The 26,541-nt window shown below is 61.6% G+C and overlaps 3 protein-coding genes across 10 annotated transcripts in view; all 3 read right to left on the reverse strand.

Annotated features, from left to right (window-relative positions):
• Positions 1-243: 243 nt before the first annotated feature.
• On the reverse strand, positions 244-11,427 carry TBXA2R (thromboxane A2 receptor). 5 transcript variants are annotated; one of them, XM_068920317.1, is made up of 5 exons: positions 11,305-11,427; positions 10,216-10,494; positions 7,069-7,171; positions 1,379-2,319; positions 244-729 (listed from the first exon to the last, which is right to left on the reverse strand). In XM_068920317.1, exons 4-5 carry the CDS (start codon positions 2,201-2,203, stop codon positions 460-462), a joined length of 1,095 nt encoding a protein of 364 aa, XP_068776418.1. In that variant the 5' UTR covers positions 2,204-2,319; positions 7,069-7,171; positions 10,216-10,494; positions 11,305-11,427; the 3' UTR covers positions 244-459. The 5 variants fall into 5 exon arrangements, with proteins under 5 accessions (XP_068776418.1, XP_068776419.1, XP_068776416.1 ...); XM_068920318.1 differs by lacking the exon at positions 11,305-11,427 and having other exon boundaries at positions 10,216-10,240; positions 10,334-11,018; XM_068920315.1 differs by lacking the exon at positions 11,305-11,427 and having other exon boundaries at positions 10,334-11,018.
• Positions 11,428-15,161: 3,734 nt separating this feature from the next.
• CACTIN (cactin, spliceosome C complex subunit) lies at positions 15,162-20,769 on the reverse strand. The gene is made up of 10 exons (XM_068919940.1): positions 20,606-20,769; positions 19,416-19,902; positions 18,725-18,820; positions 18,106-18,251; positions 17,858-18,020; positions 17,604-17,721; positions 17,146-17,338; positions 16,674-16,796; positions 16,205-16,497; positions 15,162-15,783 (listed from the first exon to the last, which is right to left on the reverse strand). The coding sequence occupies exons 1-10, from the start codon at positions 20,767-20,769 to the stop codon at positions 15,293-15,295; spliced, it is 2,274 nt and encodes a 757-aa protein (XP_068776041.1). The 3' UTR covers positions 15,162-15,292.
• Positions 20,770-21,135: 366 nt separating this feature from the next.
• PIP5K1C (phosphatidylinositol-4-phosphate 5-kinase type 1 gamma) overlaps positions 21,136-26,541 on the reverse strand; it is a 53,997-nt gene continuing 48,591 nt past the window's right edge. For 2 of the 4 annotated variants that reach the window (XM_068919566.1, XM_068919567.1), the window contains exons 17-18: positions 26,137-26,220; positions 25,640-25,732 (exon numbers count right to left, since the gene is read on the reverse strand). In XM_068919566.1, the coding sequence (XP_068775667.1) occupies positions 25,730-25,732; positions 26,137-26,220 (87 nt within the window). In that variant the 3' untranslated portion in view covers positions 25,640-25,729. Of the gene's footprint in view, positions 25,733-26,136; positions 26,221-26,541 lie in introns of all 4 variants that reach the window. The other 2 variants (XM_068919569.1, XM_068919568.1) reach the window with 1 other exon arrangement.

Consider the following 26,541-nt stretch of genomic DNA (forward strand, 5'->3'; position numbering starts at 1 on the left):
CCCTTCTCGGTCCCCCCTGTCCCCTCCTCTCCTGCCCTGCCTGGGGCTGGCGGTGCCAGCAGGGGGGGCCCTGTCCTGCCTCCCTGCCGCCCTCAAGGGCACATCCCCCTGGACTGGGGGGGGCTGCAGGGCACCCAAGCTGCACCCATGGGGGCTAGCCAGCCTCCTGCCAGCCCTGGGCTCAGCTGGCATCTCGCGCCCCTCCGGGAGTCCTGGGAAACGGGTCATTAAAACAGACGAAACAAGAAGCAGCTTCGCAGCAGAAAGCCTGGCTCAGCGCCCTGGGTCCCCCTGACACCCAGAGCCCAGCGTGGGCGCTCAGGGCATGGAGAGCAGCGCAAGCTGGATTTTTTTTTGTGGGGGTTGCTTGAACCGAGGGGGGGAGCAGCCCGATGTCCCCCGCCAGCCCCACCGCTGTCCCCCCTTTGCAGCTGTCCCCAGCCAGCGCCCTGGCACCCGCTACTGCAGCACCGACTCCTGGGTGAACTTGCGGCGCAGGGAAGGGTTGAGGACGGGGTAGAGGGAGACGATGGAGGGCCGCGAGCGGAGGCTGGGGTAGACACGCTGCAGCACGGCCCGCCGGAAGAGGATGTAGACCCAGGGGTCGAGGATCTGGTTCCAGGTGACCATGCGGATGTAGATGAGCAGCATCTTCTGTGTCTCCGTGGGCAGTGTCTGGACCCGGTCGGGGGCCGGAAGCTGCTGCAGGACCGTCTGGATAATGAAGATCTGCGGGGAGGGGGGGACAAGGTGTTAGCAGGGGCTTGGGTGTGCCAGTGGGCATGGGTCCACTGCGAGGGGTGCACGGCAGCCTTGGGTGCCGGATGGAGGTTTGGGGGAGAAGGGAGGATGAGTGTCTGGGCTAGCCTTCTGCTGGGATCAGGTCTGTGGGGTGCTGATGCCCCTCAAACCGTCCTGCTTTGCTGAGACCCCTCCAGGGCATTCTGGGGCCCTTGCAGGGCTGCTCCCATTTGGGGGGGGGGCGGGGGGGGAAATGAGCCCCATGGCGGGGGTTGGCCAGACTGGCCACCAAGGCTGGGAAGGTGCTGGCTGAACCTGTGCCACTCATTGCTGGGGACCCACTGCCGAGGGGACAGCCAGCACCCACAGCAAGCCTGGCATGGGCACCTGCACTTGCTGGGCACTACTGCCTTTGCCATGCCTCTGCCTTTGGGCCTCGCTCTGAGCAGAGTCAGGGAGGCTTTTACTGTCCAGCACAGCCAAGAGGAAAGTCTCAGCAGGCAGCTTTGAGCTGGCTGCAGAAGGACTCCAAGCATCCTCTCCCCCCTCATCCCCAGTTCGGGGCTGAACCTATCTTCCTGCAGGGTGCCAGGGAGGGTGTAGGGTGGTGGGGAGCACCAAAGGCCCAGGGCCTCACCAGAAGGGGCATCCAGCAGATGGTGGCGATGATCATGATGCCCACGAGCTGCACCATCATCTCCACCTCGCTGTCCCGGCGCCGCTGCACTGACTCCCGGTCATGGTAGACACGACAGAGTGTCACCACGCTGACTGTGTTCAAGATGAAGGAGAGCAACACAGAGACGATGCCCAGCAAGGCAAAGAGCAGGCAGAAGATGACGTTGCCAGTGTCAGGCAGGAGGGTGAGGAAGCACCAGGAGCTGGGGTACTGCAGCGTGTACCTCCCCAGCCCTAGCACCGGCAGGAGACCCAGGACGCAGGCAAACCCCCACACCAGCCCTACAATGGACCACGCGCGGCGCTTGGAGATGCTGGTGGAGCGGGAGAAGGGGTGGTTGATGCCGAAGAACCTCTCGCCAGCCATGGTGGCCCCCAGCAGCAGTGGGCACTGCCCGAAGAAGACCATGGAGAAGCCAAGGAAGTTGCAGAGGTGGCAGCCGGGGTCCACCTCGGCCCAGTCGAACTTGATGAAGTGGTAGGGGATGATGACTGAGGCTGTCACTAGCAGCCCCATGAAGTCTGTGACCACCAGCCCGCAGAGGAAGACAAGGAAGGAAGAACGAGCCCGGCTGGACATCTTGCGGGAGGAGCTGAGCAGGACGCACAGGGCGAAGAGGTTGGAGCAGAGGCCGATGAGGCCAAAGGCAGTGGAGAACCACGGCGAGGTGATGGCTTTCCTCTGCGTCTCATTGAGGCTGACGCTGGCGTTGAACGCCCCGAAGCACAGGTCCGGCCGGCCGGCTGCGCTCCCGCTGGGGGGCTCCGTCTCCCCCAACCCCATCCTGCTCCTTGCAGTGGCTTCAGGCGCCCTCCAGGCTCGGCTCCATGGCGCGTCCTGCCCACGGGCTCCAGTGCCTGCGCCGGTCCTGCCTTGCCGGGGCGCGTGTCCGCCTGGCCCTGAGGGGAGCAGGGAGAGGTTGGGGCCGCTCCACCGCGGCCGAGCCTCCGTCACCGCCCTCAGGCGCCCGAAACGGGGCGCCCCTGCCCGGCGCAGCCGCCGCTCCCCGGCGTCTGGCGGCGGGGCTGGGTCGGGGCCCGCTGAGCCAGCGGCTGGGCCGCAGCTGGCCGGGATTAACCGTCCCGGCTCCCGCCTCAGCCGGCCACGAGCGGCTCGGGGCCGCTGCCACCAGGCCCTAATCCCCGCGCCGCCGCTGTTTAGAGAAGCGCGGCGGTGGCAGCCCGGCCCTGACGGCACTGCCGAAAACGGCTGGCCGGGGGGGGGGGGGAGGCCCTCTTGGGGTGCGGGGCCGTGCGGCCGGGGCCGGGGGGATCCTGCTCCCGGCTCGCGCCCCAAGCTCACGCCTGCTCCCAGCACCCGCGTCCCCCCGCCCGGGACCCGCACCCGTGGCCCAGCACCCCGAGGGTGGCCGTTCCCCCCTCCCCGGGACCCCCCAGCTGGCGCAGCGTGCCCCTGGCCCCCCCGGTACCCGGCCGTGCGCGCCGCGGCGCCGGCCCCCTGCCCACCCTCCCGGCGGCCCCCAGCTCGTCCCCGGGCCGCTTTTGCTGTCACTGGGTCATGTCGGCAGCGGTGCCACCGCTCTCGGGCCGGCCGTGCCGCCGCTGGGGCTTGCCCGGCTCCGGGGGGGCCGCGTGGCGGCCGGAGCAGCTGTGGGCAAAGCAGCAGCTGTCCCTCGGGGAGCGCCAGGCCCCGTCCCCACGTGCCCCGCGGCTTGTCGTCGAGGCAGCAGCCTGGCGGCCGCGGCAGGGAGCGTGGGGACGGCAGCGGTCACCGCCAGCTCGGTCGCTGCCGGCCGCCCCTCTGGCCTGCTCGGCTCCGACCCCAGGGACGGGAACCATCCAGCGGCTGGGAATCACCAGAGCTGCTGTTTCCATTGCTAATTAGCCTGGGCTGTTTGCAAATCGGGTGATCTGGGGTTGACGGGATGGGATGGAGCCGTTTCAAAAGGAGGAGGCAGAGGCATAGCTGGCTTTGACCCCTTCCAAAGGGGGAGCGGGGACGGGACATCACAGGGACCAGATGCTGCTGGGACTGGACACTGCAGAGATTCGTCACTGCAGGGACGGGACACCTTGGGGACAGGATGCTGCAGAGATCGGACACTGCAGGGGCCAGACACCTAAGCTCCTACTGGGACCCATTTCTCCAGGCCCTGGATGTCCCTGCTACCCGCTCTGCCCTGTCCACATGCTGCTGGGTGATATGTCCCCTCCTCCCCAGCACCTGCTCGTTGCGCTCTTCTCCCATTTCACAGCCGTGCCCGGTGCAGATGGTGCCAGAGAAGCTGCATTGGGACCCCCACGGCCAGCTCCACGGCAAACGGCTGCAGCCCCCAGCGCAACCACTATCCCAGCACAAGCCCATCGGCCACGCCAGGACAGTACCTCCTGCCTTGACGGAGCCACAGTGCCCCACAGCCATGGGGAACCGGAGATGCCTGGCTCCTTCCCGGGCCCCACATGAATTCAGACCTCAAGCCAAGGATGCCACGTCTCGTGCCAGCCCTGAGCTGCAGCAAGCATAGCAGCTGGTCACACATCTGCCTCCCCTTTGCATTGCTTTGCTGCCCGGCCCCAGGCAATTCCTGACCCAACGTCACATAGACTTCAGCCCTGACTTGGTCACCCCCTTTCTGGCCCTCCAGTGCAAGGGCCGGCTGCAGGGCCAGGAGCTGTTGCGCACATCAGCGGCAAGAGCTGATCCCCAGGGCTGGGACAGGGCCAGAGATTGCAAAACGCTGCTCTGGGGCTGGGTCCAGGCACAGGCCAGCTGGGAGCAAGCCCCCAGCCGGGTTCGGGCTCTGGAGCCGAGGCGTTCGCTCTAATCCGGTGCGGCAACACCCCTCCCTCGCCCCTGTGCACCCGCCGCTACAGCCGCTTCTGTCCGCCGTGGGCGCCTGCCCCTTTGCACCCGCCGCATTCGAGAAGGTGTCAGGGTTAAGGAGCAGCAGAAGGGGCTGGAGGTGGAGGAGAAGGGTCCCATCCCCTGCGCCCCGGGCGGGCGGCTGGCAGAGAGCTGCAGTGATTCACTGCTGCAGTGTGAGGATGGCCTGACTTTTTTCCATGAGACAAGAGCGAAAACTTGCCACTGTTTGTTTTCTCTGTTCCCGGAGGAATCACAGCAGTGGCCCCCCCCCACCCCAAGAGGAACCGAGCCCTGGCGAGTGGTCAGGGCCCCTTGAGATGCGGGGTCAGGGCAGCGTCTGCCCAAACCTTGGTCAGACGTGTCCAGGTCCCCCAGGGAAGATGCTCCATCATAGCCTTTCCCATGTGTATTGGAATTCCCTTGGCTGTGACACAGCAAATTTATCCGTGCCCTGGCGATGCTAATGCTAATGGAGGCTGTGTGGGTGCCACCATCGGAGGCAGCCCAGCACCCAGTTCAGTGGTCCCTTATGGCTGCAGCCACCGTGTCCCTGCCTGCAACCTTGGAGCACTGTCCCCCAAGCAGCCCTCCCTGCCCTGGGATGTCTCCAGCTCTTGCACTCCAGCAGAGCTGGGGAACTGGAGCTCTTGCTGGTGCGTGGTGGCACCCTGACATCCTCCCACCCTACCTGGAGACATTGGCTCCCTGTGGTGCATGGAGCTACATGTTCTTGGGCAAGCACACGGTCATGAGCAGGTTGGGGCTCTGCAGGGCTGCAGCTGGTGGGGCAGTCCCCAGCGCAGGCTTGGCAAAGCCATGGAGCTGCCCCAGTCCCTCACGATGCTGTGCGGAGGGAGGCCACGGCCCCCTCGCTGGCCTGCGGCAGAGCGCTGGGATCGGCTGCTGCTCCCGCTGGAATTGCTCACGTTAATGAGACAGCTCAGCCCTTGGCAGCAGGGCTGCGGCACGAAGGAATTCAATCACAGCAGCTCACTCTGCTCTGCCGGCCGCTAGTCATAACAAGTGCTGGGTGGGCACTGCTCCCCCCCCCCCAGAGCCAAACTGACCACCAAACTGACCGCCAGACTGGGGGAAAATCCAGAGCCAACAGCAGCCCTGGGGAGGGTTTGGCTGCAGTGTGCCACTGGCATGAGGCTGGCGAGGAAGCAGGGCCCTGCAGGGAGAGGATGGGGCTGGAGGCCATGTTCCTGCTGCATCCTTAGCCCGGTTGGGATTCAAGGCTACTGGATGTGCTTGGCTGGCTACCGGGGGCTCACAGCTTGCGGCGCTCCTGCAGCCCTCAGTGTGGCGGGACCCGACCCCCCCCCCCCCCCCCCCCCCCCCCCCCGTGTGGCAGGACCCGACCCCAGGACCTGACCCGATGATGAGGAAAGGCCCAATATCCTGACATGGCAGGACCTGACCCTGTGACATTGCAGGATCCGACCCCATGACATGGCCAGACCCGACCCCACCACAGTGCCTCTCTCCAAGCCCTGTGCTCACCCCCGCAAACTGCCAGGCCCTGCAGCCCCGCACAGGGAGCTCCCAGCATCCAGCTCTCCTGCGGCCGACCACGAAGAATTCACTGTTTTTCTTTGAGATGCCAGGAGCTGCTCTGGCCTGGGAAAGCGCCCGGCCGCACACCTTGTCACGCAGCCAGAGAAAGTCCCATGTCCTTGGAGAACCTGCCTTCCGCAGCCCCTGCCAGGGCTGGGCGAGCTGGCCCGTGTGGAGCAGGGTCCGCTGTGGCTATCTGGCTCCTGGCTCCGCGGCAGTCGGTCCCCAGGAGTCAGCTGCTTCCAAGGACCTGGCAGGGTCTGGGTTTTCCCCCTTGAAGGCTCCCCGAGCAGCCTCCCACCCATCCGGCAGCACCCAGGCCGGCTCTGGCTCTTGCAGCAGGGAGTTTCCCAAGCCGCTGCCGTTCCCATGGTCCTCGCTGCCTTTGTGCAGGGTCTGCAGGCTCCTTTCTCAGCTCCATTTCGCGCTTGATGCAAGGGCCTTGCTGTCGCCTCTTGCCTCTCACCCCACCCAGCGCGTGCCCAAGGGTCCTCTTGCTTTCCCTGACTGCGTGGTCTTCCCTGAGCTGCCCAGCGGGTCACCGCAGCCGGGTGACTGGTGTCTCCCCAGCCCATGCATCATAGACCAACTGCCCATCTGTGTCACAGCGCTGACGCCAAAACCACTGCCTCCTTGCTCCCAGGCCACCTGACTGTTGCAATTAGCCCCAGGCTTTCCCATCCCGGGGACGCCCGCTTCATCTCAGCCATATCACCTTGCTGCTCTCCATCTCCTCTTCCTCCTGCCCCAGCAGCACCAGAGACCCCAGCCCCTGTGAGGTGGATGCCGTTTGCCTGGCTGAACCCACCCTGCTTCAGCTCAGCGTCGACATGCAGGGAGCCAGGCAGGGTGCGAGGCTCTCCTGACCTGGTGTGACACTGCCAGGCTCTTCCCGGCTCCCCAGGACAGCCAGACCCCTCCAACCACCCTGACCAGTGGATCCTGGTTCCCGGGAGCAGAGATGTCCAGGAGAGCTGGCAGCTCACCGTCCCCGCAGGACTGGAGCAATGCTGCTGTGACCCGGCACGGGTGCCCTTGCCCGGTTTGAGCAGTCGGGGTCCCGCACGGCTCGCCAGACGGCTGCTCGGCGCCCTACGGCAGAGCCGGCTCCCAGCTCGGCCCAGCCAGCGTGGGGGTGCACAGCACTTAGAGGGAATCAAATATTAAATAGGGCACATTTAGCGCTAGCGTAGCTGAAACCAAGCCGAACCTCATGAGCTCTGGCTTCTGGCTGCATCACAGAATGAAACAGAGCCACTTACGGGAAGAAATTCATGTGCGGGTCAGCGGCCCCCCAGCTCCTCAGTTGTCTTCTCGCCCCATCCAGGACCGCCCTTGCACAATGATGCGCGCGACAGCCAGGCCCTGCGGAAGAGAGACCCTGAGCCCGTGGGTCAGCCCGGACGGTGCCGTTCCCAGACATGCCCCCGCCGGCTCTGCGGTTCCTGTGCACTTCCAAAGCTGCTGAAAACGCCTGGGTTTGGGGTACTGAAATGCAGCTGGACCACAAGTAAATGAAAGGGGCATTGCTGCTGTGTCAAAGGCCCAGAGGAGAGGCGCCATCTCCTAAATGGGTTATTAGAGACATACTAAATACGCTTGCAGAATTGGCGTGGGCTCGCTCGGCCGCTAATGGGCTTTCTGGCACTGTACGAGCTGTTTCTCCAGCCACAGACCCGAGGGCATGAATGCCTCACCATGGATGTGACATGTCCTGTGCTTCCTCTGCTGGAAGCCGCTTCCTGCCTTCGCCACTTCCGAGGTTAAAAAGGAAAAGGCAGGAGGCTAATCAGGAGCGCGTGAGGCTGCACAGGGGTCCCACGGCCCTGCTGCCTGGTGGGAGCTGCCTGAGCCCTGGCTCCTTATCAGCCCAGCTCCTGCCCTGGAGCTCACCACTTCCCAGCGCCCTGGGCGCGGGGTAGCGCTGCACCCCGAGCAGGGCACAGGGCTGGCAGGACAGGGCTCACTGCCAGCAATGCCAGGAGAGGTCCACACTGGGAGGGCTCCAGGGCTTCTGTGTAGTGCTGATACACCAGCAAACCCCACGCCCCGTGTGCCACCTTGGCCTGGACTCTGCCAGCCCCAGTACGCAGGTGCCAGGCTTGCAGAGCGGCCAGCTGGAAGATGCTCCAGAACGTCTGCATTCGTCTCTGATGTTTCCAGTCCCTCCTCTTTGCTTGCTGGGCCTCTCCAGGGACAGCCCCATCCCTCCTTGTCCTGGTGGGCCAAGGACTTGCCCTGCAGTGCCCCCTCCTCCTCTCCAGCCTGGCAATCCCCTCACTGGGACTCGCAGCCTGGTGCAGCCATCTCTGCCAAGGAGGAACGTGGCCATCTGGCAACAGCCCCTCAGATCATGGCTCTCCAGACGGCAGAGCAGCTCAAGGACACCGGCTCAGATGGGAAGGGCAGTAGACACATCATGGGGACAGGGACCTGGTAGGGCCCCAGAGGCCCTCCCCAGTCTCACAGCGGACAAAACGACCTGCTGCTGGGGGAGCTGATCTGGCCTGGAGTGGGAACATCCATGGGACATCCAGGAAAGAGGACATCTGTGGGGAGCAGTGACAGGCCATCAGGGACAGTCCTAGTCAGGCATGCTGGCAGTCCTCATCTGTCTCTGCTGTGGCCTGTGACAGCAGTCCCCAACCTGCTCATGAGCAGGGCTGGCCTAGGGCTCACCTCTGGCCTCTGGAGACATTTGGCTCCTTTCCTGTCTCGTCTTGCCCCCAGCTTGTCCCCAAGGTCCCAGGAGCAGAGCCAGCAGTGGGTGCCCCATGCCCTGTGGCACATACTGGTGGTTGGGGGAGATCCCTGGCCACCCTTGGGTGCCAGATCCGGGGTACCGCAGTGCAGAGTGCCATGCCACTGAGCCGGCAGCCCCGGCAGTGCCAGCAGTGCCAGGAGCCAGGGCTCCTCTTGCCTCTGCTGCCACCTGGCCCAGTGCCCACCGCTGCAGCATCATGGCATCTGGCTGGCTTCAAAGTCACCGTCGGACCGCCCACTCTGGCCGACCAAAATAGCCCCTTTCCTGTCCCTTTCCCATCGCTTCCCAGCAGCACCTCTGAGGCAGTGACAAAGTTGCAGTGACACCAGTGTGTGGGTGGCTGAGGGCTGCTGGGAGGATGTGCCGGCAGAGCCCTAGGGAAGGCCGGGATACGGCCCGGACGGAGGTGAAGGCCAGAAAGCAAGCCGTGGGCCTTGGGAGGGATCCTAGCCCTTCCCAGCATTTGAGACCCACAAACCGAGCCTGGCCACAGCCCTCAGAAAAACAAGAGAGAGAAGAGCCCTGGGCAGGGCAGCCCCCATCCCGGGCTCTGCTCTCAGGGTGCCAGGTCCACCTTGGCTCCTGCTGTAGGTGAATGGTGCCGAGGGGAGCAGGGTCCCCGCTTACCCTCAAAACGCACAGGCTCTTTATTCTCCCGTGCAAAGCAGGTGGTTGCAAGCCAGTCCTTGTCACCCCATCCCAGCCCTGCTGCCTTGCAGCCCCCCCCCGGCCGGCCCAGCCCTGCCCTCTGCCTGTCTTTCCCACTTGCTGCCCGTTCCTCCCAGCCCCTCTGGCCCAGCCCCGTGGTCTCTTCAGCGGTCCCAGCCCCTCCATCCACCCCCCCCAAACCCTCTAGTCATCCTCCCACCCCCTCCATCCACCCCATCCAGCCCCCAGGTCTCCTCCCGGCCCCTCCGGCTCGGCCCGGGGCTCAGACAGCCGTCGAGGGGCCGCTCTCGCTGCTGCCGGGCAGGCGCAGGAGGGACCCCCCGTCCCGGCCCCGCTCACCCCCCCGGCAGCGCCCCCCGGCCCGGTTCTCCCCCCTCCCGCGGCCCCGGGACCTACCGCGCGGCGGCGGGACGCGGCCGGCGCCGTCGGGGGATGCAGCCCGGCTCGGCCCGGCTCGGCACAGCCCGGCCCGGCTCGGCCCGGCCCGGCCCCCGCGGGCGGGCGCGGGGGAAGGGCCGGGCGCGGAGCAGCCCCCCGGCCCCGGGCCCGCCCCTCCCGGGGGACGCGGCGGAGCAGCGGGAAGGGAGGAAGGGCAGAAGCCGCCCGGGCTGCGGATCAGGCTCTGGGTCCGGCCTGGCCCGCTCGGGCGCCCCTTCCCCCCCGCCTCGGACGGCTTTTCTGGGCGCTCGGGGGCAGCACGGTCCCCGGCGGGTGCGTGTCCCGGGACCCCCGCGGGGACCCGCTGCGGGACACCCGTTGCGGCAGAGCCCGCGCAGCCTGAGTCAGACCACAGCCAGTCGTGCCCCCCACATCTCCTGGGCAGCATCACCCAGCGCTGAGTCACCGGTTCGGTAGCTGATTGCTGGGGATCCCGGGGGAGACGAGCCCAGACCCGACGGGGCCGACATGAGTCGGAAGCTGCCGGTGCGGGCGGCTGGCCGGGAGGCTGCGGGTGGGAGATGCGGGACAGCCTCACCTGTCCTGGCTCCGCTGCGCTGCCGCTGGGAGAAAGAGCTAGCGATGAGACACCCCGAGCCCCACGCCGTCCTTCCAGCTATATTTAGCGGGGCCAGGCTCTTATCCGGGTTACTCACTTGTTTACCAGAGCTGGATTCCAGCAGCCGGAGGGGGGGTCATTCCTGCCGTGCCTCCGACGCCGTCATCCCAGGGGACCAGCTCAGACGGCCCCGGCTTGCCTTGATCTTGCAGCTCCCGCGGGCCGTCAGCTTAGTGGGACACCCTGGCCGGCTGTGTCCTAGACCCAGGGATAGGGGATGTCACTGCTGTTCCCCCCCTCCCCCCGAGTGTTTCCTGGCATCTCGGGGCCTGGGAACAAACCCAGGGTGCTTGGGAGAAGAGGATCCCAGAAAAAGGGTGGAGAAGAGCTGGTTTGCTGGGCAGACGGGAGTGGGTGCCACCCAGCAGCCTTGAGCTGCCCCCAAAAGCCCCCGCGCCCAACCAGTCATCGTGGAGGACGCGGCCTGCCCCAGGCACATCCGCATTTGCATGCATGCGGTTTTCCCAGGCCAGCTGCTCTGAGCTCAGCGTGTCCGGAGTGTCACCACATTGCCATCCAACTGCTGCCAGTCGGGCTTGCACAGGATGGTGCCTCCTTGGGGGCTCCGTCATGCTGCATGCATGGGAACACGGATCGCCTCTGCTGCTCTTCACGCCCTCCGGGTCCTCATGTGCTGCTGGCAGGGCAGGGCCTGGATCCCGCCACTGAGCACTCTGCCTGGCACTGAAGGCCTGGCAGCATCCGAGCCTGTGGGGGACGCAGGGACACAGCGTCCTGCGTGCCCGCCATCCCTTCTCCCGCTGGGGCTGTCAAGGACAGCGAGCCCCGGGCACACGCTGGCTCAGGCTGGGGAAGCCTGAGCAGGATTTTTGCCTGCTGCAACCTGGGAGCCACCTGCAGAATCAGTTTGTTATTCCCTTGGTCTGGAGGGGAGAATAGCTCAGGAAAAGGCCAAGAGGAGGGTGAAAGTCCGGTTAAAGAGCTTGTAAGGGTGGCCATCACAGCCGGGATGCGGCTGGCTCGCAGGGGTCGTCTCGCTGCACTCACATTTGGAGCCGGCCAGGCCCAGGAGTCGCCCGCTCTGATCTGGACCTGTCTCAGCAGCTGGCTGCCCTCCTCCGGATGTCGCCTGGGTGTGCCGTCTGGCAGAGGATGTGGGCACCAGAGTGCTGAAGGTGGGACGCTTGCAGCTCAGTGCCACAGCACCAGGCGTTGGCATCCTGCACAAACCTGGCCGAGCTGCTGCCGGCATCAATGTCTCCGGGAGCAGACAAGCGGCCGCGTCCCCCCTAGTCCAGCTGGTCGTGTGGATGTGGAGCCAGCCGGCTCCTTGGGGCCGCCCTGAATGGGGTGGGATCTGGCTGCTGAGCCTGCACCCGGGCCTTCAGTGCAGCAAACTGCAGGGCAGAGGCACATGATCAGCTCCCCCAAAATATAGGGGAGCCAGGAGACCTTGGGAAGAGCTCTGAGAACATCTGGGGCTGGAGAAAGACACAGGGCTCAGCCGGAGCTGGCCCCTGAACAGGCCTACGGCAGGCGCCCGGCTGCAGTGGCTCTCAGGGCATCAGCTCTTGGTCCTGGCATTTCAGCTGCTCTTTCCCCTTGCCCCGATGCTCACTTGGGTACTGGGAATCAGCCCCATCTCCCACCTCAGCAGGCACCCAGGAGGCACCGTCTCCAACCCCAGAGCCCCGGCACCCCTGGGTGCTGCGAGCCAGTTCCCACATGAGCAGCCTGGAGCCGCTGTGCTCTGCTTCCTGGCACCACCGCACTGGTGGGCCCCGCACCAGCTGCTGGGGCCAGGCAGACCCTGCGAGCCGTGTCTGGGGAGATGGCAGGGGGGGCCAGGGCTGGCCCAGGCGGGCAGGGAGCCTGGCGCTGCAGGGCAGGCGAGAGAGAGCTGGGGGAGCTCTGAGGTGCTGGAGCATGTCAGAGGTGCTGGGGCAGGTTGAGGGGCTGGGGCAGATCGGAGGGGCTGGAGTGGGTTGGAGGGGCTGGGGCAGTTGGCGACGCTGAAGCAAGTTGGAGATGCTGGGGCAGGTCAGAGGGGCTGGGGCGGGTTGGAGGCACTGGAGCAAGTTGGAGGGGCTGAGGCAGGTCAGAGGCACTGGGATAGTTGGAGACGCTGGGGCTGGCACGTGCTGACTGCTGGGGCTCAGGGGCTCCCGGGTCTGCCCCAGGCTCCAGCCTCAGGGGCACCGTGACGGAGCATCGTCAAGCGGTGCAGGCTGCCTGGTCTGCACTGGGGGCCCGCCCTGGTGGAGGGGAGCCGAGGGGGGCCTGCAGCTAGCCTGGGGCACCCCGGCACCCTCAGCCCCCTGTGGGGGGCAGATGCCCTGTGGTGTCCCCACCGGGGTCTGCCCTGCTCAGCGCCCCAGCCTTCCTGGGCTTCCTGATGCTGGTGCACATGAACCAGCTGCTGGCCCCCTGCTCCTGCTAACCTGTCCCATGGGATGCTCTGTGACAAGTCCGCAAGAGGGTCTCGACTGCTCCTGTATCCCCACTGAGGGCACCCAGGTGCCAAGCCTCCCTCCCTCCGCTCCACTGGGTGCTGCCAGTTCAGTGCTGAGATGAACTGGTCCAGGCCCTGGGGTGACGCTGGTGAGTGGAGGGAGTCCGGCTCTGGGATCCCTGCCCCAGCCCAGGGACAGGGGCGGTAGCTGCCGAAGATGGCTGTGACCCTCCCCACCCGGGTCACGGTCACTGCTGGGGACAGATCTGAGCCCAGCCAGCTGCCCCGTGATGGGAGACCTGCAGGATGGGCCCTTCTGGACTGGGACCAGCACAGGGTGCTGTAAGGCCTCATGTCACCGTAGGGGATGCAGGGGACAGCAGGGGACAGCAGGAGGGGACCTGCTCGTGCTCATGGTGCTGCTGATGGCTGGATATGGTCCCCTTTGGGGGCGGGGGGCAGGCGGGGCTCTGTCAGGCTGGCTCCTAGCAGGCACCCGCACAGCGACCTGGAGTTGGAGACAAGCAAGGAGGGTACCTAACCACTGCTATGTTTTTTTCCCCCCAAAACCCATCTCTAGCCTGGCCTTCACACACTTCCTGTGCTCCCCTGATACCCTCAAAATAACCCTCTGCCAAACAGCCACTCAACAGCTTTAAATAACCCACAGGAAGGAGAGGCAGCGGGACGTGTCCCGACACTGCCTCCGGCCCGGCCTGGGGAAGTCCGGCAGGATGCAGAGGGTGGCACACGTGGGCTGGGCCAAGCCGGTTGGGGGTCTCGCCCCGTCCCCATGCCCCGGCGAGACAGTTCTGCCCCCTGTGGCCAGGCCAAGCCCCTGGGATGTGCGGGTGGAGGTGGCGGACGTGGGAGTCTCCCAGGAGTGAGTTCCCAGTGTTTGCAGAGCCAGGGCCAGAGCCTGCTGGTGGTGCCAAGATCAGCAGGGGTGGAATGGAGCCAAGGGTGAACTTATAGACAAGCATTGGAAATGCATCCGAAAGCCAGTCCAGCCTTGTTCCCAACCCCCCCCCCCCCCGACCAGCAGAACCCAGCTCCCTGTGTCCCCATCTCCAGAGACACCAGCACCATGAAGGGAGCCTGTCCTTGCACTCCGCAGCCTCCAGCTGCGGAGGACACACTGGGCATCTCTGGAGCAGTTTCCCGCTGCCTGCCAGTGCGGGGCAGGGTCAGCCCAGGGCTGCCTCCCACCCCGGCAGGGGACAGAATGGTTGGTCCTGCGGCATCTGGCCAGGGCGGAGGCACCAGCAGCCTGGAAGCAATGGTGAAATTGATTAAATCATATTTCAGTGCCCCAAGGGTCCTGGGCATCTCCTGGTGGGTTGGCACCAGAGCAGGGTGTCCTACCCCACAGCCCTCCTGGGGCAGATGGCAACCGTGGGGCAGCCAGAAAGCCCCGGTGCAGCAGGGCTGGCTGTGACCAGGGGCAAGGCAGGCTTGCGGGGGCTGTAACAGGGGCAGGATGCAGCAAGGCCGGCGGGGACAAAACCACCTCACTGCAGCAATCCTTGGCTGAAGCCAAGGTTTCCTGGAAGCTGCGCTCCAGGACGTTACTCATGCACCAGCACTGCCAGGATGCTGCACTGGCTTTTCCGTGCACGCTGGAGGCTGGCCCTGCCCCAATCCTGTCCCTCAGGTGCTAGCTTCAGTGCAGAGGAGTGGGGACACCCTAAGGACCAGGGAGCTGGTGGTGACAGGACTGTGCCCCTGTGACCAGCACAAGGAGGGACCAACTGCAGCAGGTCCCACCTGGGCTGCGTAGCACTCCCTCACTGAGGCATTAAAAACCAGGCAAGGCCTGCAGAGACCCCCAGCATCAGTGCTGCGGCTGCAGGGAGTGCACATGAGAGCCAGAGCTGCTCCGGCATGAGGGGAGAGACTGTGGGCCAGGGAAAATGGATTCTGCCCTGTAAGGGGATGTCCTGGTCACATCTAACACCCCTTTCCTCCTCCCCATCAGAGGCTGACGCCTTGCAGCCCTCACTCCCTTTCATCCTGCAGCCAGGGTCGAGGGACACAGCAGTGCTCCCTGCCCGGGGCAGCAGGATCCCAGCAGGGACGTGCCAGAAATGAGGCCCTGCGGGACTGTGCTGGGCCTGGGGTGGCTCACAGCAGCTGGGCTGCGCTCTTGGAGCCAAGAGTGCTGCAGCTCCAGCTGGGGAACATCTCGTCTGGGATGTGTCTGGCACAGGCGATGAGAGCGCACAAGGCTGGGCCGGGTCTGGCACAGATGGTGGGAACGCTGGGGGCTGACAGCGTATGGGAAAGGGGTGACAGCGCCTGCAGAGGGGGTGATGGTGAGACCACCCCCAACATCACTCAGACCCCAGAGGAGGAGGGACAAGACTGGGGAGCTCTCAGTGCCAACCCAGTATGGGACTGCCCAAAGGTGATGCACAGGCTGCCATGGGGCCCATGCACAGGACACCATGGCTTAAATAACCCTTGTTTATTTGTGTCACAGTCTCAGATCCCTTGGAATAAAAGGAAGGAGAACAAGGAAAACAAGGAGTCTGTGTACTGGGTCAGGCAGAGGGAATGTCCAGAGGGGAGCTGAGCAGCCCCTCATCTACGGTAGCGGTAACGTTTGAAGTGGAACCAGAGCTGGAAGATACCATTGGCAAACTGGCAGCGGAAGCCGTGGCGGTGGGAATACTCCCACTCCCGGTTAACGATCTTGAAGGCAATGTCCTCGTAGGGTGGCCCAGCATGGAAGCGCAGGATGGCAAAGTCCTTGTTGTCCTGGCAGGCCTCCAGGAAGTACTCAGGTGTAGAGCGCTTGTCAATGAGGTCAGGGTAGAAAATGTTGAACTTGTAGCCCTGCACAATCTTGGGTGGGGGGTTGTCGAAGTCATAGTGGGTCTGGTTGTACTTGTTCCACTCAAAGCCTGTGTGCACCCGGTTGAAGAAGCGGGGCTTGCGGGGCCGGTACTTGTCAGCCCAGAGATAGGCCTTGCCTGTAAGGGGCATTTCCACGCTGAACTGCGCCTCGTCTGCACCCATGCCCTCCTTTGCTTTACGGAAGAAGATGTCATCGGCGCTCTCGGTAGCATCACCTGCAGGGAGGAGGTGACGGCCGGTCCTGCAGTGCCAGCTGGGCCTGGCCTGCGGGGACACAGCTCTTGGGGGCAGGGGAGAGAGAGCAAGGGACCAGCAGGCTCTGGGTAGGGGATGTGGAGACGGACAGACATACACGTGCCCTCATAGCAGGCAACGGGAGTGGGGAAGGACCTGATTCAGGTACTAGCAAAGAAAGCCAGCAGTTTGAGCCACGTTCCCCAGCTCTCAGTCCAGCCCATGGTCCCCTTCACTACCTGGATCTCTCTTCCAGTCTAGCTCTGGATGTGCACTCCAGATCCGGCTCTTGCTTACCGTTGCCTGGGGACGGAGTTCACCCTCTCCCTCCGGCCCTGCAACCCTGAAGCGTGTGCAGGCTGCACGGATGGCGGGTGCAGAGCCTGGCCTCAGAGCACCTACCTGTGACCTGGAGCTGCTGACGCAGAAGCAGCAGCCGGTGCAGGTCCTCCTCAGCCTCCAACACGTGGGCGTCAAAGGGCAGCTCGTTGGTGCCCATCAGTCGGGGGCTGTACTTCCCTGCGTCATAATCGTCCAGGCTCTGCTGGATCAGGTCCTCCTCCATCAGCACGGCCTCCCCCTCTGCATCCCCCTTGGCCTCTGACTCTGGCTCTGCCCCTGACTCTGAGGATGGTCCTGGCTGTACTACAATGGTCTCCTCAGGATCCAGCCTGTGGGGAAGAGAGAAGAGATACCTAGGACGGAGATGGTACCCTAGTTCTCTGCTCCCCGGAGGTTTGTCTCAGGAAGGATGGGAGCACCAGGCTGCATTTGCCCTCCTCGGCTGGGAAGATCTAAGGGTAGGAAGAGATGCCAGGCACCCATGGGAAAGGCCTGGCTGGCTGTGCTCTCCCAGGAAGGGGCTGTATACCTGTCACTGGGGGAGGCTGGCTCCCTCTTGATGATGGGAAAGAGTGGCTCGCTCTCCACACCCTGCTCCTGCTTCAACTTGTACAACTTCTGGCGCAGCACGTCCTGGTGCCGCTCCCGCAGCCTGTGAGGAGGAGATGAGCCGTCAGGTCAGACCTAGCCAGGCCACTCCACGCCCACACAGTGTCCAGAGCTGTGCCAATCACTGCATCAGGCAGAAACCTGCTGGGTTTTGTACAGCGACTGGGCTGAGTAACCCTTACATATGGGGACCTCGCTGTAAACAAAACCATCTGAGAAGGGACTGAGTGTCCTGCCTTTCTTCCCTCTTGGAAGAACTAGTCAGCTTGGAAAAAAAAAAAAAAGCACCCCTCCATCAATGACTTCAGGTTTGGTGTCTCCCGCTCTGTTCGTAGTGGGCCTGCATTGCTCCCTTCTACACGCCTAGCTGAGGGACAAGACCTTGCTCTCACCTGGCCCGGGCCATGTAGGCCTTCAGCTGCTGCAGCAGGCTCTCCCAGTAGCCAATGTCGAGATTGGGTCCACCTGCTCGGATCTTGCTCTCAATGCCTTGGTAGAGCACTTGCAGCTGGTTATACGTCTTCCCCTTGAACACAGACTGCACATCCGAGCTGACAGAGGCATTGACACCATCGCGACGCTCCGCTACACAGATGGGTGAGGGCAGCTGGTCAATCTCTGAGCAGTCAGCCCAAGTTCACCCAGGCAGTCCTGGGTTGCACTGAACAGTGGAAGGCTGGACCCCAGCAGAAGACATCTCCCAGATCCATAGCCTCCATGCAGCACATCCCCCAAGAGCAATTAAGAGAACCTCTGCCAGCCTGAAAGCATGGGGCAGACCCTGCTTTAACCATTGCTCACACTCCCCTCCACACCCACACCATGCTGTGGGCTCTGCCCTCCTGCTTACCAGGTCCTCCTTTCCCAGAGGCTTCGAGTTTGCGGAGCTTGGCTATCTCATCCTCTGTGATGATGGTCATGTCCCTCCAGAAATCCACGTTCTTGCCTTGCTCCAGCTCCATGTAAACCTGCAGGAGGGAGACAAACAGGACATCAGGCACCTGTTCTGGACCATGGGCTGAGCTCAGCCACGGGCAGGGTAGCGGAGCTAAAGAGAGGGAAGTGGCAGAGAGCCTTGGCACATGGGGGCTGCAGAGCTGGTACCTGGATATCCTCCACCAGATCTTCCATGTCGGAGACAGTCAGGCCATTCAGGAAGGTGTAGGGCTCGTGCATCTCCACAGCCAGGTCATCATCCTCTGCACTGATGTACTTGGCCAGCAGGTCAATGGGTTTCGCTCTCCCGTCCCGAATCCGGATCTTAGACCTGGGTGAGAGGAGAGGGATGGTGAACGGTACCTGCCATGCTCTCCTCCTTAACGGGCCTGCCCCCACGAGACCGGCACACCTACCGCAGCTTGGCTTGCTGCAGGTGGAAGTTGTCTTCCTGTTCCTCCCAGGTTTTGAAGTGCTCTGCCTCTTTCTCCCGCTGCAGCATCTCCAGCTCCTGCTCACGCATCGCCTTCTCTCGCTCCCGCTCCAGACGCAGCTGCTTCACCTGCTCGGGGCAGAAAGAGATGTGAGGCTGCAGGGGCTGGGCCACCCTCACAGGACACACACTCGAGGACATGGCCTTAGACTCCCTCACAGATTGCTTCAGCTCCAGCAATTGGCTCCAGGCTCCCCAGAGAGCCACACACAAAAGAAGCTGGTGTGGGCTAGGTGGGGCCAGGCTGCTCACTGTCAGCCCATGAGAGGACAGGGGACGTGGGCACAACAGAGTGCCTCAACGCTGCTCCCTCAGCATCTCCCAAGTTGGATTTGGCCCCAAGAAAAGAGCTCCACCTAGAAGACACAAACGTGCAGCGCCCCCGGTCCCATGTCCTACAACCTGCAGGTACTCCCAGCAAGAAGAGCAAGGGGACTTCCAGGTGATGGACCAGAAGACCTGGGCCGTCCACTGGAGGGAGCACAGCCCTGCCACAGGGATCGCTGTCAGACAGTGGGGAGGGAGGGGGCATCTCTTCCCACCTTCTGCAGCTCCAGGCGATTGTCCTCCTGGATTCGCTTATTCCTCTCTTTCAGGTCCTTCTCATCCAGGTGGCTGATTCCCTTCTTCTCCAGGGCCTGAAACCAAGTGGTCAAAAGGAACCATGAAACAAAGCAACTTCTACAGCCTCTCAAAGGGTGGCAAAGACCACTACATCTACCCATTTCTGCTGCTCCAGCAAGCTTCAACCTTGTAGCGCTCTCACCCTCTCAAACCCCACTTCTGCAGCCTCTCAACAAAATCATTCTCAGCCAGAACTGACTGGGCTCTCGGCAGTTCACTCCTGACTCAATAAGGGGTAACGGGAGCACTAAACATTCCTCGGCACTCAGCTAGCAGCTCCCAGCAGGTTTGGGTCCCTCCATCCTGCACCCTGACCGGTATCTTTGTTCTACACCTGGCTACAGACATTAGTCTTTAAAAGCAAGGGGATAAAACCCCACTGAGCTATCAGAAACAGCCAGCTACTGCCCTAGATGACACCTTTGACCTCACGTAGCTCCTTTTAGTCTTTCAGATGCTCCCACCCCATGCAAAGGGTCCCTCCTGACACCCCACTGCTCCACTGTCCCATCCCATGGCAGCCGCATGGCGACAATCTCCTTTGAGGCAACGTGCAGAGTGGCCCCAAGCAGCCTCCAACAACACATGGGGTGCAGAGAGAGAGCTCACCTTGCTCCAGATGAAGGTGCCCAGCAGGTTGTTGTCCCCAAAGGGATTGTCGGTGTTGGTGTAACCCATGTACTCTTCTCCCCACCCCATCTTCTCCCGCTTCTTCCTCTCCTTGGCTTCCTTCTTGGCCAGGCGGCGAGCCCGTTTCTCTTCAGGTGTCTCCAAGGCTTTCATGAGTGCAGCCTGCTTCTTCTTCTCTTCCTTCAACCTCAAGCGCTCCTGAAGGCTCAGCTGCTGTGTCTCCTCCCTGCCCTGGGAACGCGAGGGGGACGGAGAGCTGACAGAGGACACAGAGGACTTGGAACCAGCTCTCTTCCTCCGCCTTTCTCTGCTCTGGGCTCTCCTCTTGTCACTCTCTCTCTCTGAGCCCGAGCTGGCAGAACGACCCCGGGACCGTGAGCGGTGTTTCTTCTGGCTTTTGTCGTGCTGGTCCCTACTTTTAGATTTCTTCTTCTTCCATTTTTGCCTCTCATCTCCAGAGTCAGAACTGGGGGAGGAAAGTAATATTTGAGTTCAGAGCTGATTACCGGCTCCAAACTAAAGCAGCTCTCTCATGTCGAGAGGGGTCAAGCTGGCCAAACCTGCGCCGCGCTCTTTGCCTGTGCCGAGCTGGGACGGACTCCCAGCAAAGGGCCTGGCGGGTGAGGGCGGCACAGCCCAGGCTGTTTGGCAACGTGCTTGTGCCCAGGCCTGGCATGGCAGGACCTGCCGGCACGGCCCTGCATGCGAGTGCTCCCAAGCAGCTGCACGTGGATGATTTTAGCTGCATCCGTGGATGGATCGGCAGCTGGTTCGGGAGGCGGCAGGGGCCTCAGCTCCCCCAGCAGAGCAGCATCCTGCGGGACCTTCACCCCATCCCGGGAACCAGGTCTGGCTTGGCCCGGCCGAGCCCTCGGGTGCTGCAGCCGCTCTCCCGCAGGCGGCGAAGGGCTGGGGGTCTCCACGGGGGTCGCGCCCCGACGCAGGCTCTCGGCCACGGCCTGCAGCCCCCTTCGCGCCGGAGCCCGGTGCCCCCAGCGGGCGCGGGCCCAGGTCCGGGCCGGGTCCGGGGCCGGGCCGGGGCCGGGGCCGGTCCCCCCCCAACCCCGCTCACCCCGGAGCCCGGTGCCCCCAGCGAGCCCAGGCCGTCCCGGGGCCCGGCTCCCCCCGCCAAAAGCCGCGGCCGCCCCGGGCCCGGCGCTGCCGCTCACCCCGGGCTCGGCTCCCGGCGGCGCCGCCCGCTCCGGCTCCGGCTCCGGCGTCGCCGCCGCTTCTCATCGCTGCCGGACGCGGAGCGCGAGCGGCCCCGGCCCCGCGACCGCGACCGGGACGGCCGCCGCCGCCGCCGCGCGGGGCTGCGCGACCCCGAGCCCATGGGCGCCGCCGCGGCCCGCTGGGGGCCTCCGCCAGCGCCCGGCGCGCGGGGCCGCCCTCGGCACCGCCTGCTCCGCGGGGCGGCGGCTGCGGGGGGGGGGGGGGGCGGGCCGCGCTGGGGGGGGGCCGCGCGGGGGCGCCGCTCGGAGGCGGGGAGGGGGCGGGGGGGGGCGGCGGCGCCGCTCGGAGCAGGCGGCGAAGGGGCAGCCGCGGCGCGAGGCCCCCGGCGGGCGGGGCGGGCGGGGCGCGCCTCGGTGCGGGCGGTTTCGGTTTCGTTTGACACCCAGAAGCGGGGGAAGAGGCCGCAGCCGCGGCCCCGGGGGCGAGGAGGGCAGCGAAGGCGCTAGACAGGCTCGTTTGTCCGGTGTGTTTACAACACAGAGCACAGTATTCTTTATCACAGAGCCTAGGACAGATAGCATCAATTTACAGTTCTCTGGAAAAAGGTCTCCCGACAGGAAAAAGAAGGAAAAAAAAAAAAGCCCTCTCATGACTTAACCCCCCCTAAAAATAAGAGAAACATGACAACACCCGTGAGTTGGCATCCCGTTTCCAGCCCCCCCCAGCCTACTTACATACATTCGTTACGCGGCACACACGCACGCAGCCAACAGAGCAAAAGGCTGGGAACACGAGCACCCGAGAAAAGATACATAGGTCTAATGTAGACGCTAACAGAAGGAAAATCGGACGCGATCCCGTACGCCTGGGCCGTGGCTTTTGCCTTTTCCTTTTCAGTGAGAGCTGGAGCCTGATGCTGGCTGGGACCGAGGAAGGGAAGGAAATGGTACGGCTGCTCCCAGCTGCCTGGGGAGGATCAGCACTGCTGACCACGGCTACACCACGGACTGAAGGCGACTGAGCCCGCACGAACCCCAAGCCCTGCCTGCACCAGGCCCGCAGCTGTGCCGGCTCAGTGCCGAGACCCATCATTTCTCTGGCTTTGCTAATAGCACTTGGGGAGTCTTTTTCACCATCTCTCATGAGCATTTAGGGATTTCTGTACCCTTTTGACAACCCCTAGGTTTCCAGTTTGTGCCATCCCTCTACTCTGTTCACACTTGTAAAAGCTCTGCTCTTTACGGTAACTCTATAGCAAGTTTAGCTGCCTGCCACATTGTGCAAACTGAGACATCTCCCCAGAAGAAAGCTCTCAGGAGACCCATGTTTCCCCTTGCCAAATCCATACCTGTGGGCATTTGTGGCAGGCAGAAGCCTGGGCTGCATGATCCCATCACCCTAAAGACCCGCATGTCAGGAGAGCACACTCACTGCAGAAGTGGAGACAATCACACTCCTGCTACCTCGGCTTGGCGAGAGATACTCCCTTCAACAGCCCAAGCCGAAAGCTCACCAAATGCCTTAGCAGAGAGCAAGACTCACCCCAGAGCACTTCATGCCAAGCTGAGGGTCTAAGCTGGGATGACAGAGCAGGGGCAAATGAAGCTACTTGGGAAGTGCTGTCTCACTGAGGTGCTCTGATCAAATCTCAGAGGAGCAGAAGAAACATAGTGCCTCCTTTTAAAGTTGTAGACATCATAGGCTCACACCAGTGACAGCAGCAACCAGAGATCATCTGGGTCACTAGAGAAAAGTCCGAACAGGAAACTACATGCAGCTCATTTCCAGGATGAGCTGAAAGTACAGCTGGAGAGACATTCAGACCAAGGACAGGCAAAGGCTCTCTTCCCCCCAAAAGGGTTGATGCTGTAGGCAAGACCTAGTCCTTCCTCCGCCGATTCTGGTATAACCTGCCAAAGGGAGCATTGGCAGCAGTTAGAAAATGCTCCAAAGCTCCCCAAAGCTGTCACCTTGCTACCCATTGGGCAGCAAGTATCCAAATGCAAAGTGATGGACAAAGAGCAAGCTGTAAACTCCAAGGTCCTTTTAGCCTCTACGGGAAGTGGAGGTTCAGCAGTTCTTTAGCACAGAGGTAACTGGACAAGTAATGTGACACAGCACAGAGTGTATGCAGGCTTGGAAAGGGGCAGTTGCCATTTCAGATCACTGTCTCCCTAAAGGAAGGCTCTTAAGGAAGGTCCCTTCATGTTGGCAAAGTTGTTCTAATCCCTTTGCGCATCCTCTCACAGGACCAAACCCTGTCTACCCAGAGCTGAGAGCTCCTAACTCTGTAGCAGACGTGCTCGTTCCAAAAGGTTCAGCATTACAGAATTGCACGCACAAGGATTGTCTCAAAAATTGTCCTCAGGCCAGGACGCCTGAGGAAAGACAACATTTGGAATGAATAGATTGGGGGTGGGGGGGAAGGCCTGGGCTTCCCCACATGTTCCGGGGCCAAGCACAGCTTCAGACTGCAAAGTTCATTCACTGAGATCCTTTGCGAAGGTTGGGCTCAGGTGCTTCCTGCACTGAGGCTGAGCAGCTTCAGACACCCTGAAATGAGGGGAAGGGACAGAGTCTCAACCTCTGCTCTTAGACAACGAAAGATGCTCAATTTTAGCTTGCAAAGTCAAGCTGAGGCAAAACCCCCTAGACAAAAAAACAAGTTGGTACCAGGGCAGCTGGGACTTGGTTCAGACAGTCCTAGCAGCCTCCTGGGCTCCTCCCCAGGACTACATTTCTCCAATGCAGAACCCAAGAGCAACGTTTGAAGATGCAGAAGGGATGCAGTTCCCACTGGTCTCTTTCCTAACGGTGGCTGCTCTGCATTTTCGGAGGAAAAGAGCACTGGCTACATTTTTAACATTGTTTGAAGCCTCTTGCTTTCAGCCCAGAGGCAAGTTACTCTGTATGTATTGCACGTCTCCCCTCTGCTGCACGGCTGAGCCCTGCCGTAGCACTAAACATACACAGCTTGCAAAGCCCACACAGGACTAACACAAGGAGATGTGGTGATTTAAGAGCTGTTTCCCAGCCTCCCAAAGGGGCTGTCATGGAGCAATGCTACTTGCTAGGTGAATTAGTAGCTACTTGACAGCTGAAAGGGGAGAGTTTCCTTAAAAGGTTTTTGATAGAACTACTCTGGTAAATAATATGAATAAAGCTAATGGAAGCAGCTTGCAAGAACCCCAGCCTGTACTCAGAAAGCAGCACACCTTACAGCCTTCAGCATCTGCAGGCAAGGGGTGGAAGTTTAGGTCCCATATTTCTAGGCAAGAAATTATGTCAACTCATGAAGATCCTCACCAAGTTCATCACGTTGCAGAGGGGAAGAGCTTCCCACCAGCCCAGTCACCTTCTGGGACCTGAATTAACCGGTCCTGAGTGCTGCTGTGAGGACAGATCAGACTGAGCCCCTAGGGCAGGGTCCCGTTTCCACACTCCTCCACAAGGAAGCCCAAGGACTGTTTGAGGGCTGTAATGGGAATGGAGAGATCTTTCACCATCTCTCTCGAGCAAGGCCTGTAAAGCACATGAACAAGACCTAGCTCCCTCTGCTCTAAAGGTTTTCTCTTCTCTCTGGGAGAAGAGGGGGGATCGCTAGGGAACTGAAGACAATGTTACAGTACCCTGCTGACGGAAGAACGAGCCTACTCTGAACATTGCTAAGCGACACTAAATCTTCCTTGTCTCATCCAAAGCCTGTGGCCCTCAGAGCAAACCCTCTGCATCTCAGACATCCAAAGCAGCAATTTTCAACAGGCGGCATGAGAGGCTCCCAGCTTTTTGTCCAACAGAGAGAGTCCGCGAACACAGTACAGCCTGGCGCAATTAGGTGCCAGCGTCAGGCTTCTGTTATTGCCTCCAGTGCGTGGACGTGCATGCGACTCCCTGACTACCCTGAGGTACGGAGGATACATGTGAACCCAATGTTCTGTGACCCCCGATTACTTGGCAATTGGATACACCCATGAACATGCGCAGTGCTAAGTGGCTCCAATAGGATGCAGTGTCCAGGCAAACCCCACCTGGGGCTGGGCAGACTTGGGAACTCTCACTCCAACGAGGGTGGTCTGTGGAGATGCACAGTTCTCATCTGTCCATGCCTGTCACCAGGCAGCAGCCTGGAGCAAACGTCGGTGCAGCAGCCGGTAAGACAGTGTGGACTCCGAGCACAGAGGGACAGGGCGACACAGAGCAGTACAGCACATGGTGAAGGCAGAACCCATCTCGACGTCCAGAGGAGGGCCGAGGTCACTATAGCCAGGATCATTTGCTTCCCCCACACAGTGTTACAGATCAAGAGAAGTCACTAGCAATTTTTGAATCTAAGTAAATTGGCATGGCTGCTTTGGACTACTGTAACATGGGAGCAATTCTATTCAATGGCCTTTAATACATTGCATTTACATAGCACCTTTCATCCCAGGGTTTAAGTGCTTTAACGGAAGTGGGTACTGTACACCCATTAGCACAGGGGAAACCGAGGCACAGAGTGGTTAAGTGACTTGATCTAGGTCACTCGACAAAACCGTGGCAGAATCTGGACAGCCTTAAACCTCCTGACTCCATCAGCTGCCTCAAATGAAGCCACTCTGGTCCCTGCCCTCCCCAGCAACGTGCTCCTACCAATTCTCCAGTGAGGTCTCACGCTCCTTTCTGATGCACAAATATATGACAAAAAAAAAAAAAAAGTGCAGTAAACTAAATGTTTAAAAAAGCACATTTGTGCTGTCTCTGTGCAAAGATAAAAGAAATAAATACATGATTAAAAAATTAAAAAGGTTCACAGTATCACACATGGATAGGTAGCTACGGTAGTGCACGTTTGGAAAACACTGTGTTACTATCCAGGATTCTCTACACCCAGCTGGACATCTCCATTGGGAGCTGCGGGTGAGCGGGTGGTTTCTTTGCTGCCCACATCTGGGATAAGTAGAAATACACGGTTAGAGTTTTGCTCCATTCTGAAATGCAGTGCCTGGGATCCTGCAGTGCAGCAATACTGGTGTCAGCAAGCTCTTCCCCATCCCATTGGAACGGCTGCATCAACGAAAAGGGAACACATCGACCTGCAGAGGGAATCGCTGCTCTCTGGGGCTTCTGTGTCTGCATAGAGATTACTGCAAGAGGCAGAGAGAAGAGAGTCAACACCTGAGCACCTGCTCTGTGCGTTCAGTTAGATCTGAACCCAGCCAAATACCCAGAATCAAAACGAATATGAAGACAGAAGCCTGCTTGTTTTGCACCCTCCAGTAATGATAACATGACTGGAACGCTTCAGATCCCCAAGCTTTCACTGTGCTAAACGATTCAGAACAAGCCAGAAGTGCTGTTGAGCTGAACTGGTCTCTCACCTGCTGCCACAGAGCCAATCTGAGATGCAGCAGGACTCTGCCATAGCCATGCAAGAGCCCCATGCTGCAGAGGCCACAGCAGCTCCCTCCTGCAAGCTGCCCTTGCAGATAGAGCGCAAGCTCCAAGCTTGACCCACCGGGCACCCGGTACATGTTTCTCGTACACTTACTGTATCGCTCTCCTCATCGGAGACAGAGTGGAGTTGAGCGCTATAGTGGAGCGGGGAGTAAACCCAACTCCTCTCGTCTGTCGGCTGCCAGAGTGGCCAGAGACGGCAGGGAGAATGCAAGGAGAGCAGCAGCAGAGCAGGGAGCAAAGGAGAGAAGAGCAGAAAATAAAAGGAGAAAAATAAAAGAGTAGGAAACAATACAGTAAGAACAGCTGTCCACCCGGAGGGAAGAGAACTGAGCTCAATGCCAGGTCTCAGTGAGGACCCTTCCTCATCCTCGGTACGTACCTGCTCCCCACCAGCTGGGGCAGCCTGCCAGCAGCTCTGACAATGGACCCTGCTCCAGCTACAGTGGGAATGGCACAAACTCCCCCCTTGCACCTCCCAGGGACAGATTTTAGCGCT

Source organism: Struthio camelus, chromosome 26 (assembly GCF_040807025.1).
Source record: "Struthio camelus isolate bStrCam1 chromosome 26, bStrCam1.hap1, whole genome shotgun sequence".
Taxonomy (NCBI): domain Eukaryota; kingdom Metazoa; phylum Chordata; class Aves; order Struthioniformes; family Struthionidae; genus Struthio; species Struthio camelus.

Bases quoted from the DNA above. Each gene is read 5' to 3' on its own strand.
- TBXA2R (XM_068920317.1), bottom strand. From the start codon at position 2,203: ATGGGGTTGGGGGAGACGGAGCCCCCCAGCGGGAGCGCAGCCGGCCGG. The intron at 730-1,378 runs GTGAGGCCCTGG...CCCTCCCCGCAG, and splicing joins TCTGCTGGATGCCCCTTCTG to ATCTTCATTATCCAGACGGT.
- CACTIN (XM_068919940.1), bottom strand. From the start codon at position 20,769: ATGGGCTCGGGGTCGCGCAGCCCCGCGCGGCGGCGGCGGCGGCCGTCC. The intron at 19,903-20,605 runs GTGAGCGGCAGC...TTCCTCCCCCAG, and splicing joins CGCCGGGAGCCGAGCCCGGG to TTCTGACTCTGGAGATGAGA. The intron at 18,252-18,724 runs GTGGGAAGAGAT...TGCCCCGAGCAG, and splicing joins ATCGCCTGGAGCTGCAGAAG to GTGAAGCAGCTGCGTCTGGA.